Consider the following 20,938-nt stretch of genomic DNA (forward strand, 5'->3'; position numbering starts at 1 on the left):
TATGATGAAAATTACAGGCCTCTCTCATCTTTTTAAGTGGGAGAACTTGCACAATCGGTGGCTGACTAAATACTTTTTTGCCCCACTGTATATATACAAATATAGCAACCAATAGAATTACCTTTAGTCACATTACATAGCAACCAATAGAATTACCTTTAGTCACATTACATAGCAACCAATAGAATTACCTTTAGTCACATTACATAGCAACCAATAGAATTACCTTTCGTCACATTACATAGCAACCAATAGAATTACCTTTAGTCACATTACATAGCAACCAATAGAATTACCTTTAGTCACATTACATAGCAACCAATATAATTACCTTTAGTCACATTACATATTATTTGTTTATATTTCATGGATAAAAAAAACGACAGAAAAATGTATCTTTGTGACTTATCTGAAAAAGACAAAGTCCTCTCGTACACCAGTAAAGACAAACTGTAAAACATAAAAAAAACAACAAACAAATGTTGAAGCCTCTGGAAGAAACTTCGGCACACTAACTGTTCATCAGGAGCTTCATGAAATGGGTTTTCATACCTGAGCAGCCGCACACCTAACATCACCATGTGCAATGCCAAGCGTCGGCTGGAGTGGTGTAAAGCTCGCCTCCATTGGACTCTGGAGCAGTGGAAACACGTTCTCTGGAGTGATGAATCACATTTCACCATCTGGACGAATCTGGGTTTGGCGAATGCCAGGAGAACGCTACCTGCCCCAATGCATAGTGCCAACTGTAAAGTTTGGTGGAGGAGGAATTATGGTCTGGGGATGTTTTTCATGGTTCAGGCCCCTTAGTTTCAGTGAAGGGAGATCTTAACGCTACAGCATACAATGACATTCTAGACGATTCTGTGTTTTCAACTTTGTGGCAACAGTTTGGGGAAGGCTCTTTCCTGTTTCAGCATGACAATGCCCCCCATGCCCAAAGCGAGGTCCATACAGAAATGGTTTGTCGGTGTGGAAGAACTTGACTGGCCTGCACAGAGCCCTGACCTTAACCCCATCGAACACCTTTCGGATGAATTGGAACGCCAACTGCGAGCCAGGCCTAATCGCCCAACATCAGTGCCTGAACTCACTAATGCTCTTATGGCTGAACGGAAGCAAGTCTCTGCAGCAATGTTCCAACATCTAGTGGAAATCGAGTCTGTTATAGCAGCAAAGGGGGGGACCAACTCCATTTTAATGCCCATGATTTTGGAATGAGATGTTTGATGAGCAGGTGTCTTTTGATAATGTAATGTATCTCACGTTGTGTTTCTAACTATATATGAACTAGTTATCGCATGTTGTGGTTCTAACTATATATGAAGTAGTTATCGCATGTTGTGGTTCTAACTATATATGAACTAGTTATCGCATATTGTGGTTCTAACTATATATGAACTAGTTATCGCATATTGTGGTTCTAACTATATATGAACTAGTTATCGCATATTGTGTTTTTAATTGGCCCGAAGGGGACCACCTTCGGAAGCAGTTGTAACCATCATAGCTGTACAACCATTGTAACCATCATAGCTGTACAACCATTGTAACCATCATAGCTGTACAACCATTGTAACCATCATAGCTGTACAACCATTGTAACCATCATAGCTGTACAACCATTGTAACCATCATAGCTGTACAACCATTGTAACCATCATAGCCTTACAATCACAAAGCTTAATGACTGCATGTTACAGCCCTTAGGTTTTTAACTCACTATTTTATGACATCTGGAATGCTTTGAAATAACGGAAAGTAAAAGTTCAGCGATTGTTGTTGTTGTTGTTGAGGACAACAGGTGTCATGTCCATGTTTACGTTGGCCAGTAATCCATCCTGTCAATCCATATAACACACATACAGTTTGTATTACTTCCTCCCTCATCACTTCGTAGTCTATCCAAACCGAAACTTGGGCCAGTACTTGACAGTCTGCACCCTCTTCCGTGTCTCTGAATTAACATCCCTGTATGGTTGTGAGGGCGGTTTGAGCAGTGGCGCCTGTTTTTTCCTCCTCTCTTTGCTCCTGTCGGTGATGGTGAAACCACGAACGCTCTGCAGGTTGTGCACACTGAGCCTGGGGAGGAAGTGCGTGGAAACGTGCTGGGATTTGACCCTGGGGCTGGAGCCCATCTTAGATTTTCCTCTCTTGTTCAGGGCCACGTACCAGTCCCGTCCCGTCCGGTGGTTCCGGTGCAACACCGAGGCATAAGTGTTGTAACTGCTCTCCTGGAAACGCTCCCAGAACCTACAGTCGTCCGTGAATCGCTCCTGGAAAACACAAACAAACATAATGTTACAGAGATCTAAACGATTACACAACGGTTACACAACGATTACACAACGGTTACACAACGATTACACAACGATTACACAATGATTACACAGAGGTTACACAACGATTACACTACGGTTACACAACGATTGCACAACGGTTACACAACGGTTACACAACGATTACACCGCAGTTACACAACGGTTACACAAAATGAATGTCTCAATTTCCCCAATGTAAAAAAATTATTCAACATTAACAAGCACCCCAGCCAGCACATACAGTATTACCGTACATATCCCCCTGCTCTACGATCCATCTCTATACTCAATCCTACCCCTCTCCATCTGAGCTGGGACTTCCTTTGGGAGATGAGAGCAGTCAGTCACCAAGGATCTTAGAAAGACAAGCTCTATTAAACCCTAGTTTCCTGTTCATTTCCTCGGTATGCTTTATAAAACGTCTGTACAGTGTTTCAAACAAACGAAGCACTTGATTTGACATTTCTGATCCAACGATCTCAAGACATTCTTAACTAAGCCTAAAAATACCTTTGGTGGGAAACGACAACATGTAGTAAGTACCCAAGGATGCCCACAAGCGATATAATAACCTGTATGGTATGTTATGGTTAGACAGAGCTCCCAACAGATATAATAACCTGTATGGTTAGACAGAGCTCCCACCAGATATAATAACCTGTATGGTTAGACAGAGCTCCCACCAGATATAATAACCTGTATGGTATGGTTAGACAGAGTGTGGCATAGCTAGATTTATGATCTCTACCTCCTCACCAACTCTTCAGTACCAAGATAGATCAGTAAACAGTGTATAATGTTTACTAGGACTTATTTATTTCTCTCTTTCTCTCCCTCCCCGCCGTCACTCCCTCCCTCACGACCAGAGACTTTGGGATCAGTCAGGTGAAATCTGCTGCCTTGTTTTTCAACAACAACGGCAAAATGATCAATGTACACTAGGTAGCTAACACCGGCAAAATGATCAATGTACGCTAGGTAGCTAACATCGCCAAAATGATCAATGTGCGCTGCTAGGTAGCTAACATCGCCAAAATGATCAATGTACCCTAGGTAGCTAACATCGCCAAAATGATCAATGTACGCTAGGTAGCTAACATCGCCAAAATGATCAATGTGCGCTGCTAGGTAGCTAACATCGCCAAACTGATCACTGTACGCTAGGTAGCTAACATCGCCAAAATGATCAATGTGCGCTAGGTAGCTAACATCGGCAAAATGATCAATGTACGCTAGGTAGCTAACATCGCCAAAATGATCACTGTACGCTAGGTAGCTAGCATCGCCAAAATGATCAATGTACGCTAGGTAGCTAGCATCGCCAAAATGATCAATGTACGCTAGGTAGCTAACATCGCCAAAATGATCAATGTACGCTAGGTAGCTAACATCGCCAAAATGATCAATGTACGCTAGGTAGCTAACATCGCCAAAATGATCAATGTACGCTAGGTAGCTAACATCGCCAAAATGATCAATGTACGCTAGGTAGCTAACATCGCCAAAATTATCAATGTACCCTAGGTAGCTAACATCGCCAAAATGATCAATGTACGCTAGGTAGCTAGCATCGCCAAAATGATCAATGTACGCTAGGTAGCTAACATCGCCAAAATGATCAATGTACGCTAGGTAGCTAACATCGCCAAAATGATCAATGTACGCTAGGTAGCTAACATCGCCAACATGATCAATGTACGCTAGGTAGCTAACATCGCCAAAATGATCAATGTACGCTAGGTAGCTAACATCGCCAAAATGATCAATGTACCCTAGGTAGCTAACATCGCCAAAATTATCAATGTACCCTAGGTAGCTAACATCGCCAAAATTATCAATGTACGCTAGGTAGCTAACATCGCCAAAATGATCAATGTACGCTAGGTAGCTAACATCGGCAAAATTATCAATGTACCCTAGGTAGCTAACATCGCCAAAATGATCAATGTACGCTAGGTAGCTAACATCGGCAAAATGATCAATGTACGCTAGGTAGCTAACATCGGCAAAATGATCAATGTACGCTAGGTAGCTCAGGGACTTTTTCTGCAGATTGTCTTGAATAGTTTAAATAGTTCAGATATATCTCTGCTTCATAATTGCATTGCCACAACTGCTATGAAAGTGTTGAACACACTAATGCCCCCAATCCGAACTCCACTTTCATTCATCATGCTGTCAATTCATAGAAAGAATGTTAGGATTCAGGCCTACGGTGAGTTGTGATCCGTTGTCCACAACTGAAATAGTAGTGTGTTTATTATATACACTGAGTGTAGAGAACATTAGGGAACACCTTCCTAATGAGTGTCACCCCCTTTTGCCCTCAGAACAGCCTCAATATGTTGGGTTTTAAAAGCAGTGATGCTGGACCACAGGGATGCTGGACCACAGGGATGCTGGACCACAGGGATGCTGGACCACAGGGATGCTGGACCCTGGATGTCCTTTGAGTGGTGGACCCAAAGGGTGGTGGACCATTCTTGATACACACGGGAAACTGTTGAGCGTCTAAAACCCAGCAGCGTTCTAGTTCTTGACACACTCAAACCGGTGTGGCCTGGCACCTATTACCATCCCCCGTTCAAAGGCACTTAAATATTTTGTCTTGCCCATTCACCCTCTGAATGGCACACATGTCTCAAATGTCTGGAGGCTTAAAAATCCTTCTTTAACCCGTCTCCTTCCCTTCATCTACACTGATTGAAGTGGATATAGGGGATCATAGGGGATCATAGCTTTCACCTGGATTCACCTGGTCAGTCTATATCATGGAAAGAGCAGGTGTTCCTAATGTTTTGTGTGCACCGTGTATACTCAAGTGCAATTACTACTACATGAACACTCTCTCTCTCTCTCTCTCTCTCTCTCTCTCTCTCTCTCAATTCAATTCAATTCAAGGGGCTTTATTGGCATGGGAAACATGTCCGTCTCTCTCTCTCTCTGTCTCTCTCTCTTTCTGTCTCTCTCTCTTTCTCTCTCTCTCTGCAAGCAGGAAGAGGAAGCTACTTTAGATTAGTTAGATGTACTGGTTAGTTTCAGATGTCTCTTACCTGATCCTGTGTTTGTTGATGTGGTCCATGGTTACAGAGGACTTCTCTCTCAGCAGTCCGTCACTCTGTCTCTCTGTCTCTCTCTCTCTCGCGCTCTCTCTCTGTGTCTCTCTCTGTCTCTGTCCCTCTGTCTCTCTGTCTCTCTGTCTCTCTCTGTGTCTCTCTCTCTGTCTCTGTCCCTCTCTCTCTCTCTGTGTCTCTCTCTCTGTCTCTGTCTCTGTCCCTCTCTCTCTCTCTCTCTCTCTCTCTCTCTCTCTCTCTCTCTCTCTCTCTGTGTCTCTCTCTCTGTCTCTGTCCCTCTCTGTCTCTGTCTCTTTGGCTCTGTCTCTCTCTGTGTCTCTCTCTGTGTCTCTCTGTCTCTCTCTCTCTCTCTCTCTCTTTCTCTCTCTCTCTCTCTCTCTCTCTCTCTCTCTCTCTCTCTCTCTCTCTCTCTCTCTGTCATAGAACGGTATGCCTATCAAAAAAAACATTTGGAAGTTGGGGAGATGACATTACGTTTTTGGTGCTATCATTTGTGGAAATTATTCCAATGCTATTAATATGATGCCTGTATTTGGTGCCTTTTTAGTGATTAAAAACATTGAAACAGTTGATTGATTTCTGGTGTTCTCTGTAGTTTTGTGAGAATTCCAGTGTAGGATAAACCAGTAGTTAGACCAGTAGCTAGACCAGTAGTTAAATCAGTAGTAGGACCAGTAGTTAGAGCAGTAGTTAGAGCAGTAGTCAGACCAGTAGTTAGACCAGGAGCTAGGCCAGTAGTTAGACCAGTAGTTAGACCAGTAGCTAGACCAGTAGTTAGACCAGTAGCTAGACCAGTAGCTAGACCAGTAGCTAGACCAGTAGCTAGACCAGTGGTTAGAACAGTAGTTAGAACAGTAGCTAGACCAGTATATTGACCAGTAGCTTGACCAGTAGTTAGACCAGTAGCTAGACCAGTAGCTAGACCTGTAGCTAAACCAGTTAGACTAGTAGTCAGACCAGTATTTAGACTAGTAGTTAGACCAGTAGTTAGACTAGTAGTTAGACCAGTAGCTAGACCAGTGGTTAGACCAGTAGTTAGACCAGTAGCTAGACCAGTAGTTAGCCTCAAACGGATCTTCCCCCCTACACCTCAAACGTACCTTCTCCCCTACACCTCAAACATAACTTCTCCCCTACACCTCAAACATAACTTCCCCCCTACACCTCAAACATAACTTCCCCCCTACACCTCAAACATAACTTCCCCCCCTACACCTCAAACATACCTTCCCCCCTAAACCTCAAACATAACTTCCCCCCTACACCTCAAACATAACTTCCCCCCTACACCTCAAACATAACTTCCCCCCTACACCTCAAACATAACTTCCCCCCTACACCTCAAACATAACTTCCCCCCTACACCTCAAACATAACTTCCCCCCTACACCTCAAACATAACTTCCCCCCTACACCTCAAACATAACTCCCCCCCCTACACCTCAAACATAACTTCCCCCCCACACCTCAAACATAACTTCCCCCCTACACCTCAAACATAACTTCCCCCCTACACCTCAAACATAACTTCCCCCCTACACCTCAAACATAACTCCCCCCCTACACCTCAAACATAACTCCCCCCCCTACACCTCAAACATAACTTCCCCCCTACACCTCAAACATAACTTCCCCCCTACACCTCAAACATAACTTCCCCCCTACACCTCAAACATAACTCCCCCCCCTACACCTCAAACATAACTTCTCCCCTACACCTCAAACATAACTTCCCCCCTACACCTCAAACAGACCTCCCCACCCTACACCTCAAACATAACTTCCCCCCTACACCTCAAACATAACTTCCCCCCCACACCTCAAACATAACTTCCCCCCTACACCTCAAACATAACATCCCCCCTACACCTCAAACGTAAACCTCCCCCCTACACCTCAAACATAACTTCCCCCACTACACCTCAAACGTAAACCTCCCCCCTACACCTCAAACATAACTTCCCCCCCTACACCTCAAACATAACTTCCCCCCCTACACCTCAAACATAACTTCCCCCACTACACCTCAAACATAACTTCCCCCCCTACACCTCAAACATAACTTCCCCCCTACACCTCAAACGTAAACCTCCCCCCTACACCTCAAACATAACTTCCCCCACTACACCTCAAACGTAAACCTCCCCCCTACACCTCAAACATAACTTCCCCCACTACACCTCCAACGTAAACCTCCCCCCTACACCTCAAACATAACTTCCCCCCCTACACCTCAAACATAACTTTCCCCACACCTATGACGTAAACCTCCCCCCCAACACCTCAAACGTAAACCTCCTTCTACACCTCAAACAAAAGAAATAAGTGTTATAAACAAGCAATATATAAAATATAGTTTTGTGTTGTGAATAGGGCGTAGGCGAATGTTGTGCATTAACATGGGTTAGGAAAGTTATTTTCCGAGCTGTAATGTAATGTAATGTAAATGTGATTTGATGAATCTTGCTTAAGAGACACAACCGCTGAGATCGACTTGACCGCTGAGATCGACTTGACCGCTGAGATCGACTTGACCGCTGAGATCGGCTTGACCGCTGAGATCGGCTTGACCGCTGAGATCAACTTGAACGCTGAGATCAACTTGACCGCTGAGATCAACTTGACCCGCTGAGATCAACTTGACCGCTGAGATCAACTTGACCCGCTGAGATCAACTTGACTAGAGTTTCTGATCTCCAATCCCTTAGTCGATCTCATTCACTGGGTGCTTCAGGCTCCTGTTCTCTTATCACTTTGTAAAATCCTGTGGAGTCAAGAAGTTGTTCATGTTGTTTTTGATCTCCCCAGACACGGGACCAGCACCAGTCCACATCACTGTTGAAATGGCAACTTTATGGGTAAGAGATTACTAGTGGTGTATCATGATGTGTGCATTGATAACACAATATCTTCTAAATATAAATACACTCATAACAATCCTATTAATTAAGATATCGCTGTAAAAAAATATATACATAAAGAAAACATAATGTTGTATATCTACAGTACAAATAGATAGTTGAGAGGTGGGCCACCTCAGTTTTAATGGGCCCACTGCTGTACCATGGGATCGGGAACATCAAAAAATCTCTTCTCCACTGTTTTGCAATCTGTATGGCTCAGTTGTCACCATCCTGGTCCTCAAATGGAAACTGGTATTCTTTCCTATTTACGCTATTTTTATTCCTCTGCCAGTTGTGATCCTTTATATGGGGCAGACAAGACCAGTTCCCTACCTCCTCCCGCTGTCACCCTCCTCCAGTTTTGATCCTTTATATTGGGCAGACAGACCAGTTCCCTACCTCCTCCCGCTGTCCCCCTCCTCCAGTTTTGATCCTTTATATTGGGCAGACAGACCAGTTCCCTACCTCCTCCCGCTGCCACCTTTGTTGTAAAATAAATAAATGCATTTCTGAATACCATATTGTAGAAAACACAAGACTGTTTCCAACATGTTCTGGAATGTGTCCTTTAAAGGCACCAGAGATCATGGGCATTTGAAGGGTTCAATCTGCGATTTCTACAACAAGTTTTTAGACAATTTAATTGCATACCCATTGATTCCTGAAGAATAAAACTTAGAAATGTTTCATGAGCTTAGTTCAACCGTTGTACCCAATCAGAATCCTAAAATATAAACGTGCTTTTCTCCACTGTTTGTGAAACAGTGGGGGGGTTGGCCACTTTCTTTTGTTTGAACTGCAGACTGCCCCTTTAAAGCAGACTGCTCCATTTACACTCAACATGCAATTTCAAGATTCCCCACTAGAGGTCCTAATTCACTCAGGAGAGGCCTCCTCATAAGGGCCCTGCTGCAACTGTCAACTGTAACCAGGCCAGTAAGAGAACTAAGAATCAGCAAACTTGATGTAAGGATCCATGGGAATATCATGAAACATATACAGTGCCTTCAGAAAGTATTCACTCCTATTGAGTTGTTCCACGTTTTTTTGTGTTACAAAGTCGGATTAAAATGGATTTTATTGTCTTTTGTCAACGATCTACACAAAATACAACATAAATGTTCAAGCTCTGTCAAGTTGGCTGTTGATCATTGCTAGCCAGACATTCTCAAGTCCTGCCATAGATTTTAAAGTTGATTTTTAAGGAAAATGTATTTACGAGACACATTAATTTGAGGCGTTTTAAGTTCCTTTTAAAAGAAGAAAATGCTGGGAACTGATGCACCAATGGGAAGACTTTATCAGTAGTTAACCAGATGCACACAATTATATTCAGCAAGACTCACTGGAGCTGCTACTGTGTGCCAAACCAACAAGCTGTTCTGTTTTAAACAACAATTCTACTCAACACAACTCTCCCGCTCAAACAATTCCCTGTGCAGACCAGCCACTGTGACTCATCTGCATAGTATGAGGTAGATTACATCATAATGAGCATCAATTCTGTAATTGGTAAGACGTTAGAAGTGCAAAATGTAGTTTACGCATATGTTGAACTTGTTTCAGTTAAATAAGGCAATAGCCAAGATACTAATTTCCACTAGTTGTGAATTGATTGTCGTATTCCTAAAAGCAGGTTAGTAGTATTTTTCATAATTGTTTTATATGCGTTTTCTTTTTGTGAGTCTCACAGAGAAGGACACCTATCGCTAGATGAGTAAAAATAAAAAATAAAAAGCAGACATTGACTATTCCTTTGAGGTGAAGTTATTCATTACACTTTGGATGGTGTATCAATACACCCAGTCACTACAATGATACAGGCGTCCTTCTTAACTCAGTTGCCGGAGAGGAAGGAAACTGCTCAGGGATTTCACCATGGGGCAAATGGTGATTTGAAAACAGTTACAGAGTTTAATAGCTGTGATAGGAGAAAACTGAGGATGGATCAACAACATTGTAGTTACTCCACAATACTAACCTAAATGACAGAGTAAAAAGAAGGAAACCTGTTCAGAAATGTGCAATAACGCACTAAAGTAACACTGCAAAAACATATGACAAAGTAATTCCCTTTTTGTCCTGAATACAAAGCGTTATGTTTGGGGCAAATCCAACACAACACATCACTGAGTACCACTCTTCATATTTTTAGGCATGGTGGTGGCTGCATCATGTTATTGGTATGCTTGTCATCGTTAAGGACTTGGATTTTTTTTAGGATAAAAATTAAAGGAAGCAAGCTAAGCACAGGCAAAATTCTAGAAGAAAACTTGGTTCAGTCTGCTTTCCACCAGCCACTTGGAGACAAATCCACTTTTCAGCAGGACAATAACCTAAAACACAAGGCCAAATATACACTGGAGTTACTTACCAAGACGACACTGATGTTCCTGAGTGGCCTAGTAACAGTTTTTCCTTAAAAATCAACTTTAAAATCTATGGCAGGACTTGAGAATGTCTGGCTAGCAATGATCAACAGCCAACTTGACAGAGCTTGAACATTTATGTTGTATTTTGTGTAGATCGTTGACAAAAGACAATAAAATCCATTTTAATCCGACTTTGTAACACAAAAAAACGTGGAACAACTCAATAGGAGTGAATACTTTCTGAAGGCACTGTATATGTTTCATGATATTCCCATGGATCCTTACATCAAGTTTGCTGATTCTTAGTTCTCTTACTGGCCTGGTTACAGTTGACAGTTGCAGCAGGGCCCTTATGAGGAGGCCTCTCCTGAGTGAATTAGGACCTCTAGTGGGGAATCTTGAAATTGCATGTTGAGTGTAAATGGAGCAGTCTGCTTTAAAGGGGCAGTCTGCAGTTCAAACAAAAGAAAGTGGCCAACCCCCCCACTGTTTCACAAACAGTGGAGAAAAGCACGTTTATATTTTAGGATTCTGATTGGGTACAACGGTTGAACTAAGCTCATGAAACATTTCTAAGTTTTATTCTTCAGGAATCAATGGGTATGCAATTAAATTGTCTAAAAACTTGTTGTAGAAATCGCAGATTGAACCCTTCAAATGCCCATGATCTCTGGTGCCTTTAAAGGACACATTCCAGAACATGTTGGAAACAGTCTTGTGTTTTCTACAATATGGTATTCAGAAATGCATTTATTTATTTTACAACAAAGGTGGCAGCGGGAGGAGGTAGGGAACTGGTCTGTCTGCCCAATATAAAGGATCAAAACTGGAGGAGGGGGACAGCGGGAGGAGGTAGGGAACTGGTCTGTCTGCCCAATATAAAGGATCAAAACTGGAGGAGGGTGACAGCGGGAGGAGGTAGGGAACTGGTCTTGTCTGCCCCATATAAAGGATCACAACTGGCAGAGGAATAAAAATAGCGTAAATAGGAAAGAATACCAGTTTCCATTTGAGGACCAGGATGGTGACAACTGAGCCATACAGATTGCAAAACAGTGGAGAAGAGATTTTTTGATGTTCCCGATCCCATGGTACAGCAGTGGGCCCATTAAAACTGAGGTGGCCCACCTCTCAACTATCTATTTGTACTGTAGATATACAACATTATGTTTTCTTTATGTATATATTTTTTTACAGCGATATCTTAATTAATAGGATTGTTATGAGTGTATTTATATTTAGAAGATATTGTGTTATCAATGCACACATCATGATACACCACTAGTAATCTCTTACCCATAAAGTTGCCATTTCAACAGTGATGTGGACTGGTGCTGGTCCCGTGTCTGGGGAGATCAAAAACAACATGAACAACTTCTTGACTCCACAGGATTTTACAAAGTGATAAGAGAACAGGAGCCTGAAGCACCCAGTGAATGAGATCGACTAAGGGATTGGAGATCAGAAACTCTAGTCAAGTTGATCTCAGCGGGTCAAGTTGATCTCAGCGGTCAAGTTGATCTCAGCGGGTCAAGTTGATCTCAGCGGTCAAGTTGATCTCAGCGTTCAAGTTGATCTCAGCGGTCAAGCCGATCTCAGCGGTCAAGCCGATCTCAGCGGTCAAGTCGATCTCAGCGGTCAAGTCGATCTCAGCGGTCAAGTCGATCTCAGCGGTTGTGTCTCTTAAGCAAGATTCATCAAATCACATTTACATTACATTACATTACAGCTCGGAAAATAACTTTCCTAACCCATGTTAATGCACAACATTCGCCTACGCCCTATTCACAACACAAAACTATATTTTATATATTGCTTGTTTATAACACTTATTTCTTTTGTTTGAGGTGTAGAAGGAGGTTTACGTTTGAGGTGTTGGGGGGGAGGTTTACGTCATAGGTGTGGGGAAAGTTATGTTTGAGGTGTAGGGGGGGAAGTTATGTTTGAGGTGTAGGGGGGAGGTTTACGTTGGAGGTGTAGTGGGGGAAGTTATGTTTGAGGTGTAGGGGGGAGGTTTACGTTTGAGGTGTAGTGGGGGAAGTTATGTTTGAGGTGTAGGGGGGAGGTTTACGTTTGAGGTGTAGGGGGGAAGTTATGTTTGAGGTGTAGGGGGGGAAGTTATGTTTGAGGTGTAGTGGGGGAAGTTATGTTTGAGGTGTAGGGGGGGAAGTTATGTTTGAGGTGTAGGGGGGGAAGTTATGTTTGAGGTGTAGGGGGGAGGTTTACGTTTGAGGTGTAGTGGGGGAAGTTATGTTTGAGGTGTAGGGGGGAGGTTTACGTTTGAGGTGTAGGGGGGATGTTATGTTTGAGGTGTAGGGGGGAAGTTATGTTTGAGGTGTGGGGGGGAAGTTATGTTTGAGGTGTAGGGGGGAAGTTATGTTTGAGGTGTAGGGTGGGGAGGTCTGTTTGAGGTGTAGGGGGGAAGTTATGTTTGAGGTGTAGGGGAGAAGTTATGTTTGAGGTGTAGGGGGGGGAGTTATGTTTGAGGTGTAGGGGGGAAGTTATGTTTGAGGTGTAGGGGGGAAGTTATGTTTGAGGTGTAGGGGGGAAGTTATGTTTGAGGTGTAGGGGGGGGAGTTATGTTTGAGGTGTAGGGGGGGAGTTATGTTTGAGGTGTAGGGGGGAAGTTATGTTTGAGGTGTAGGGGGGAAGTTATGTTTGAGGTGTAGGGGGGAAGTTATGTTTGAGGTGTGGGGGGGAAGTTATGTTTGAGGTGTAGGGGGGGGAGTTATGTTTGAGGTGTAGGGGGGAAGTTATGTTTGAGGTGTAGGGGGGAAGTTATGTTTGAGGTGTAGGGGGGAAGTTATGTTTGAGGTGTAGGGGGGAAGTTATGTTTGAGGTGTAGGGGGGAAGTTATGTTTGAGGTGTAGGGGGGAAGTTATGTTTGAGGTGTAGGGGGGAAGTTATGTTTGAGGTTTAGGGGGGAAGGTATGTTTGAGGTGTAGGGGGGGAAGTTATGTTTGAGGTGTAGGGGGGAAGTTATGTTTGAGGTGTAGGGGGGAAGTTATGTTTGAGGTGTAGGGGAGAAGTTATGTTTGAGGTGTAGGGGAGAAGGTACGTTTGAGGTGTAGGGGGGAAGATCCGTTTGAGGCTAACTACTGGTCTAGCTACTGGTCTAACTACTGGTCTAACCACTGGTCTAGCTACTGGTCTAACTACTAGTCTAACTACTGGTCTAACTACTAGTCTAAATACTGGTCTGACTACTAGTCTAACTGGTTTAGCTACAGGTCTAGCTACTGGTCTAGCTACTGGTCTAACTACTGGTCAAGCTACTGGTCAATATACTGGTCTAGCTACTGTTCTAACTACTGTTCTAACCACTGGTCTAGCTACTGGTCTAGCTACTGGTCTAGCTACTGGTCTAGCTACTGGTCTAACTACTGGTCTAGCTACTGGTCTAACTACTGGTCTAACTACTGGCCTAGCTCCTGGTCTAACTACTGGTCTGACTACTGCTCTAACTACTGCTCTAACTACTGGTCCTACTACTGATTTAACTACTGGTCTAGCTACTGGTCTAACTACTGGTTTATCCTACACTGGAATTCTCACAAAACTACAGAGAACACCAGAAATCAATCAACTGTTTCAATGTTTTTAATCACTAAAAAGGCACCAAATACAGGCATCATATTAATAGCATTGGAATAATTTCCACAAATGATAGCACCAAAAACGTAATGTCATCTCCCCAACTTCCAAATGTTTTTTTTGATAGGCATACCGTTCTATGACAGAGAGAGAGAGAGAGAGAGAGAGAGAGAGAGAGAGAGAGAGAGAGAGAGAGAGAGAGAAAGAGAGAGAGAGAGAGAGAGAGACAGAGAGACACAGAGAGAGACACAGAGAGAGACAGAGCCAAAGAGACAGAGACAGAGAGGGACAGAGACAGAGAGAGAGACACAGAGAGAGAGAGAGAGAGAGAGAGAGAGAGAGAGAGAGAGAGAGAGAGAGGGACAGAGACAGAGACAGAGAGAGAGACACAGAGAGAGAGAGAGGGACAGAGACAGAGAGAGAGACACAGAGAGAGACAGAGAGACAGAGAGACAGAGGGACAGAGACAGAGAGAGACACAGAGAGAGAGCGCGAGAGAGAGAGAGACAGAGAGACAGAGTGACGGACTGCTGAGAGAGAAGTCCTCTGTAACCATGGACCACATCAACAAACACAGGATCAGGTAAGAGACATCTGAAACTAACCAGTACATCTAACTAATCTAAAGTAGCTTCCTCTTCCTGCTTGCAGAGAGAGAGAGAAAGAGAGAGAGACAGAAAGAGAGAGAGACAGAGAGAGAGAGAGACGGACATGTTTCCCATGCCAATAAAGCCCCTTGAATTGAATTGAATTGAGAGAGAGAGAGAGAGAGAGAGAGAGAGAGAGAGAGAGAGTGTTCATGTAGTAGTAATTGCACTTGAGTATACACGGTGCACACAAAACATTAGGAACACCTGCTCTTTCCATGATATAGACTGACCAGGTGAATCCAGGTGAAAGCTATGATCCCCTATGATCCCCTATATCCACTTCAATCAGTGTAGATGAAGGGAAGGAGACGGGTTAAAGAAGGATTTTTAAGCCTCCAGACATTTGAGACATGTGTGCCATTCAGAGGGTGAATGGGCAAGACAAAATATTTAAGTGCCTTTGAACGGGGGATGGTAATAGGTGCCAGGCCACACCGGTTTGAGTGTGTCAAGAACTAGAACGCTGCTGGGTTTTAGACGCTCAACAGTTTCCCGTGTGTATCAAGAATGGTCCACCACCCTTTGGGTCCACCACTCAAAGGACATCCAGGGTCCAGCATCCCTGTGGTCCAGCATCCCTGTGGTCCAGCATCCCTGTGGTCCAGCATCCCTGTGGTCCAGCATCACTGCTTTTAAAACCCAACATATTGAGGCTGTTCTGAGGGCAAAAGGGGGTGACACTCATTAGGAAGGTGTTCCCTAATGTTCTCTACACTCAGTGTATATAATAAACACACTACTATTTCAGTTGTGGACAACGGATCACAACTCACCGTAGGCCTGAATCCTAACATTCTTTCTATGAATTGACAGCATGATGAATGAAAGTGGAGTTCGGATTGGGGGCATTAGTGTGTTCAACACTTTCATAGCAGTTGTGGCAATGCAATTATGAAGCAGAGATATATCTGAACTATTTAAACTATTCAAGACAATCTGCAGAAAAAGTCCCTGAGCTACCTAGCGTACATTGATCATTTTGCCGATGTTAGCTACCTAGCGTACATTGATCATTTTGCCGATGTTAGCTACCTAGCGTACATTGATCATTTTGGCGATGTTAGCTACCTAGGGTACATTGATAATTTTGCCGATGTTAGCTACCTAGCGTACATTGATCATTTTGGCGATGTTAGCTACCTAGCGTACATTGATAATTTTGGCGATGTTAGCTACCTAGGGTACATTGATAATTTTGGCGATGTTAGCTACCTAGGGTACATTGATCATTTTGGCGATGTTAGCTACCTAGCGTACATTGATCATTTTGGCGATGTTAGCTACCTAGCGTACATTGATCATGTTGGCGATGTTAGCTACCTAGCGTACATTGATCATTTTGGCGATGTTAGCTACCTAGCGTACATTGATCATTTTGGCGATGTTAGCTACCTAGCGTACATTGATCATTTTGGCGATGCTAGCTACCTAGCGTACATTGATCATTTTGGCGATGTTAGCTACCTAGGGTACATTGATAATTTTGGCGATGTTAGCTACCTAGCGTACATTGATCATTTTGGCGATGTTAGCTACCTAGCGTACATTGATCATTTTGGCGATGTTAGCTACCTAGCGTACATTGATCATTTTGGCGATGTTAGCTACCTAGCGTACATTGATCATTTTGGCGATGTTAGCTACCTAGCGTACATTGATCATTTTGGCGATGCTAGCTACCTAGCGTACATTGATCATTTTGGCGATGCTAGCTACCTAGCGTACAGTGATCATTTTGGCGATGTTAGCTACCTAGCGTACATTGATCATTTTGCCGATGTTAGCTACCTAGCGCACATTGATCATTTTGGCGATGTTAGCTACCTAGCGTACAGTGATCAGTTTGGCGATGTTAGCTACCTAGCAGCGCACATTGATCATTTTGGCGATGTTAGCTACCTAGCGTACATTGATCATTTTGGCGATGTTAGCTACCTAGGGTACATTGATCATTTTGGCGATGTTAGCTACCTAGCAGCGCACATTGATCATTTTGGCGATGTTAGCTACCTAGCGTACATTGATCATTTTGCCGGTGTTAGCTACCTAGTGTACATTGATCATTTTGCCGTTGTTGTTGAAAAACAAGGCAGCAGATTTCACCTGACTGATCCCAAAGTCTCTGGTCGTGAGGGAGGGAGTGACGGCGGGGAGGGAGAGAAAGAGAGAAATAAATAAGTCCTAGTAAACATTATACACTGTTTACTGATCTATCTTGGTACTGAAGAGTTGGTGAGGAGGTAGAGATCATAAATCTAGCTATGCCACACTCTGTCTAACCATACCATACAGGTTATTATATCTGGTGGGAGCTCTGTCTAACCATACAGGTTATTATATCTGGTGGGAGCTCTGTCTAACCATACAGGTTATTATATCTGTTGGGAGCTCTGTCTAACCATAACATACCATACAGGTTATTATATCGCTTGTGGGCATCCTTGGGTACTTACTACATGTTGTCGTTTCCCACCAAAGGTATTTTTAGGCTTAGTTAAGAATGTCTTGAGATCGTTGGATCAGAAATGTCAAATCAAGTGCTTCGTTTGTTTGAAACACTGTACAGACGTTTTATAAAGCATACCGAGGAAATGAACAGGAAACTAGGGTTTAATAGAGCTTGTCTTTCTAAGATCCTTGGTGACTGACTGCTCTCATCTCCCAAAGGAAGTCCCAGCTCAGATGGAGAGGGGTAGGATTGAGTATAGAGATGGATCGTAGAGCAGGGGGATATGTACGGTAATACTGTATGTGCTGGCTGGGGTGCTTGTTAATGTTGAATAATTTTTTTACATTGGGGAAATTGAGACATTCATTTTGTGTAACCGTTGTGTAACTGCGGTGTAATCGTTGTGTAACCGTTGTGTAACCGTTGTGCAATCGTTGTGTAACCGTAGTGTAATCGTTGTGTAACCTCTGTGTAATCATTGTGTAATCGTTGTGTAATCGTTGTGTAACCGTTGTGTAATCGTTGTGTAACCGTTGTGTAATCGTTTAGATCTCTGTAACATTATGTTTGTTTGTGTTTTCCAGGAGCGATTCACGGACGACTGTAGGTTCTGGGAGCGTTTCCAGGAGAGCAGTTACAACACTTATGCCTCGGTGTTGCACCGGAACCACCGGACGGGACGGGACTGGTACGTGGCCCTGAACAAGAGAGGAAAATCTAAGATGGGCTCCAGCCCCAGGGTCAAATCCCAGCACGTTTCCACGCACTTCCTCCCCAGGCTCAGTGTGCACAACCTGCAGAGCGTTCGTGGTTTCACCATCACCGACAGGAGCAAAGAGAGGAGGAAAAAACAGGCGCCACTGCTCAAACCGCCCTCACAACCATACAGGGATGTTAATTCAGAGACACGGAAGAGGGTGCAGACTGTCAAGTACTGGCCCAAGTTTCGGTTTGGATAGACTACGAAGTGATGAGGGAGGAAGTAATACAAACTGTATGTGTGTTATATGGATTGACAGGATGGATTACTGGCCAACGTAAACATGGACATGACACCTGTTGTCCTCAACAACAACAACAACAATCGCTGAACTTTTACTTTCCGTTATTTCAAAGCATTCCAGATGTCATAAAATAGTGAGTTAAAAACCTAAGGGCTGTAACATGCAGTCATTAAGCTTTGTGATTGTAAGGCTATGATGGTTACAATGGTTGTACAGCTATGATGGTTACAATGGTTGTACAGCTATGATGGTTACAATGGTTGTACAGCTATGATGGTTACAATGGTTGTACAGCTATGATGGTTACAATGGTTGTACAGCTATGATGGTTACAATGGTTGTACAGCTATGATGGTTACAACTGCTTCCGAAGGTGGTCCCCTTCGGGCCAATTAAAAACACAATATGCGATAACTAGTTCATATATAGTTAGAACCACAATATGCGATAACTAGTTCATATATAGTTAGAACCACAATATGCGATAACTAGTTCATATATAGTTAGAACCACAACATGCGATAACTACTTCATATATAGTTAGAACCACAACATGCGATAACTAGTTCATATATAGTTAGAAACACAACGTGAGATACATTACATTATCAAAAGACACCTGCTCATCAAACATCTCATTCCAAAATCATGGGCATTAAAATGGAGTTGGTCCCCCCCTTTGCTGCTATAACAGACTCGATTTCCACTAGATGTTGGAACATTGCTGCAGAGACTTGCTTCCGTTCAGCCATAAGAGCATTAGTGAGTTCAGGCACTGATGTTGGGCGATTAGGCCTGGCTCGCAGTTGGCGTTCCAATTCATCCGAAAGGTGTTCGATGGGGTTAAGGTCAGGGCTCTGTGCAGGCCAGTCAAGTTCTTCCACACCGACAAACCATTTCTGTATGGACCTCGCTTTGGGCATGGGGGGCATTGTCATGCTGAAACAGGAAAGAGCCTTCCCCAAACTGTTGCCACAAAGTTGAAAACACAGAATCGTCTAGAATGTCATTGTATGCTGTAGCGTTAAGATCTCCCTTCACTGAAACTAAGGGGCCTGAACCATGAAAAACATCCCCAGACCATAATTCCTCCTCCACCAAACTTTACAGTTGGCACTATGCATTGGGGCAGGTAGCGTTCTCCTGGCATTCGCCAAACCCAGATTCGTCCAGATGGTGAAATGTGATTCATCACTCCAGAGAACGTGTTTCCACTGCTCCAGAGTCCAATGGAGGCGAGCTTTACACCACTCCAGCCGACGCTTGGCATTGCACATGGTGATGTTAGGTGTGCGGCTGCTCAGGTATGAAAACCCATTTCATGAAGCTCCTGATGAACAGTTAGTGTGCCGAAGTTTCTTCCAGAGGCTTCAACATTTGTTTGTTGTTTTTTTTATGTTTTACAGTTTGTCTTTACTGGTGTACGAGAGGACTTTGTCTTTTTCAGATAAGTCACAAAGATACATTTTTCTGTCGTTTTTTTTATCCATGAAATATAAACAAATAATATGTAATGTGACTAAAGGTAATTATATTGGTTGCTATGTAATGTGACTAAAGGTAATTCTATTGGTTGCTATGTAATGTGACTAAAGGTAATTCTATTGGTTGCTATGTAATGTGACGAAAGGTAATTCTATTGGTTGCTATGTAATGTGACTAAAGGTAATTCTATTGGTTGCTATGTAATGTGACTAAAGGTAATTCTATTGGTTGCTATGTAATGTGACTAAAGGTAATTCTATTGGTTGCTATATTTGTATATATACAGTGGGGCAAAAAAGTATTTAGTCAGCCACCGATTGTGCAAGTTCTCCCACTTAAAAAGATGAGAGAGGCCTGTAATTTTCATCATAGGTACACTTCAACTATGACAGACAAAATGAGGAAAGAAAATCCAGAAAATCACATTGTAGGATTTTGAATGAATTTATTTGCTAATTATGGTGGAAAATAAGTATTTGGTCACCTACAAACAAGCAAGATTTCTGGCTCTCACAGACCTGTAACTTCTTCTTTAAGAGGCTCCTCTGTCCTCCACTCGTTACCTGTATTAATGGCACCTGTTTGAACTTGTTATCAGTGGGAGAACTGACTAAATACTTTTTTTGCCCCACCTGCAGCTATATTTTACTAACAGTATTTATGAAACAAAGGATATACATTGAGAATCAATAGTTATTTTTATCAAGCTAATTCCGATTTAGGATTTAGGAAATGTATGCATGTATGTATGTATCCTACCCACTTCTCAGTCGTTGGTATTCACACCTACCTTATGCAGGTGTGTAACAGACTTTACAGGCGTGGTTCCCTTGTGTGTGCTGGATACATGTAATTCAACCTGCTGAAAACCCTCCCACTTGCTGGCCAACAGATGTTCTTGTGGAGTTTTTATTCAATAGGGGTTTTCAGTACATTTCTCTTAAGCCATCCTTTCGATGACAGACTCACTAGAGTACAGTCGTGGCCAAACGTTTTGAGAATTACGTGAATATTAATTTTCACAACGTCTGCTGCCTCAGTTTGTATAATGGCAATTTGCATATTCTCCAGAATGTTATGAAGAGT

General features: G+C 43.0%; 3 protein-coding genes across 3 annotated transcripts in view; 1 reads left to right on the forward strand and 2 right to left on the reverse strand.

Moving 5' to 3' along the window:
* Positions 1-1,151: 1,151 nt before the first annotated feature.
* On the reverse strand, positions 1,152-2,362 carry LOC110525002 (fibroblast growth factor 5-like). The gene has a single exon (XM_036981820.1). The coding sequence runs from the start codon at positions 2,295-2,297 to the stop codon at positions 1,902-1,904; it is 396 nt and encodes a 131-aa protein (XP_036837715.1). The 5' UTR covers positions 2,298-2,362; the 3' UTR covers positions 1,152-1,901.
* A 14,433-nt stretch (positions 2,363-16,795) lies between these two features.
* The window catches only part of LOC110525177 (extracellular matrix protein FRAS1), a 312,474-nt gene continuing 308,331 nt past the window's right edge, over positions 16,796-20,938 (reverse strand). Inside the window, exon 75 of the mRNA XM_036979249.1 lies at positions 16,796-16,849. The gene's annotated coding sequence lies outside the window, so the exon portion shown is untranslated. The remainder of the gene's footprint in view (positions 16,850-20,938) is intronic.
* LOC118964810 (fibroblast growth factor 5-like) lies at positions 17,857-19,072 on the forward strand. Its single transcript, XM_036979248.1, has one exon. The coding sequence runs from the start codon at positions 17,927-17,929 to the stop codon at positions 18,320-18,322; it is 396 nt and encodes a 131-aa protein (XP_036835143.1). The 5' UTR covers positions 17,857-17,926; the 3' UTR covers positions 18,323-19,072.

Source organism: Oncorhynchus mykiss, chromosome 6, assembly GCF_013265735.2.
Source record: "Oncorhynchus mykiss isolate Arlee chromosome 6, USDA_OmykA_1.1, whole genome shotgun sequence".
NCBI lineage: Eukaryota > Metazoa > Chordata > Actinopteri > Salmoniformes > Salmonidae > Oncorhynchus > Oncorhynchus mykiss.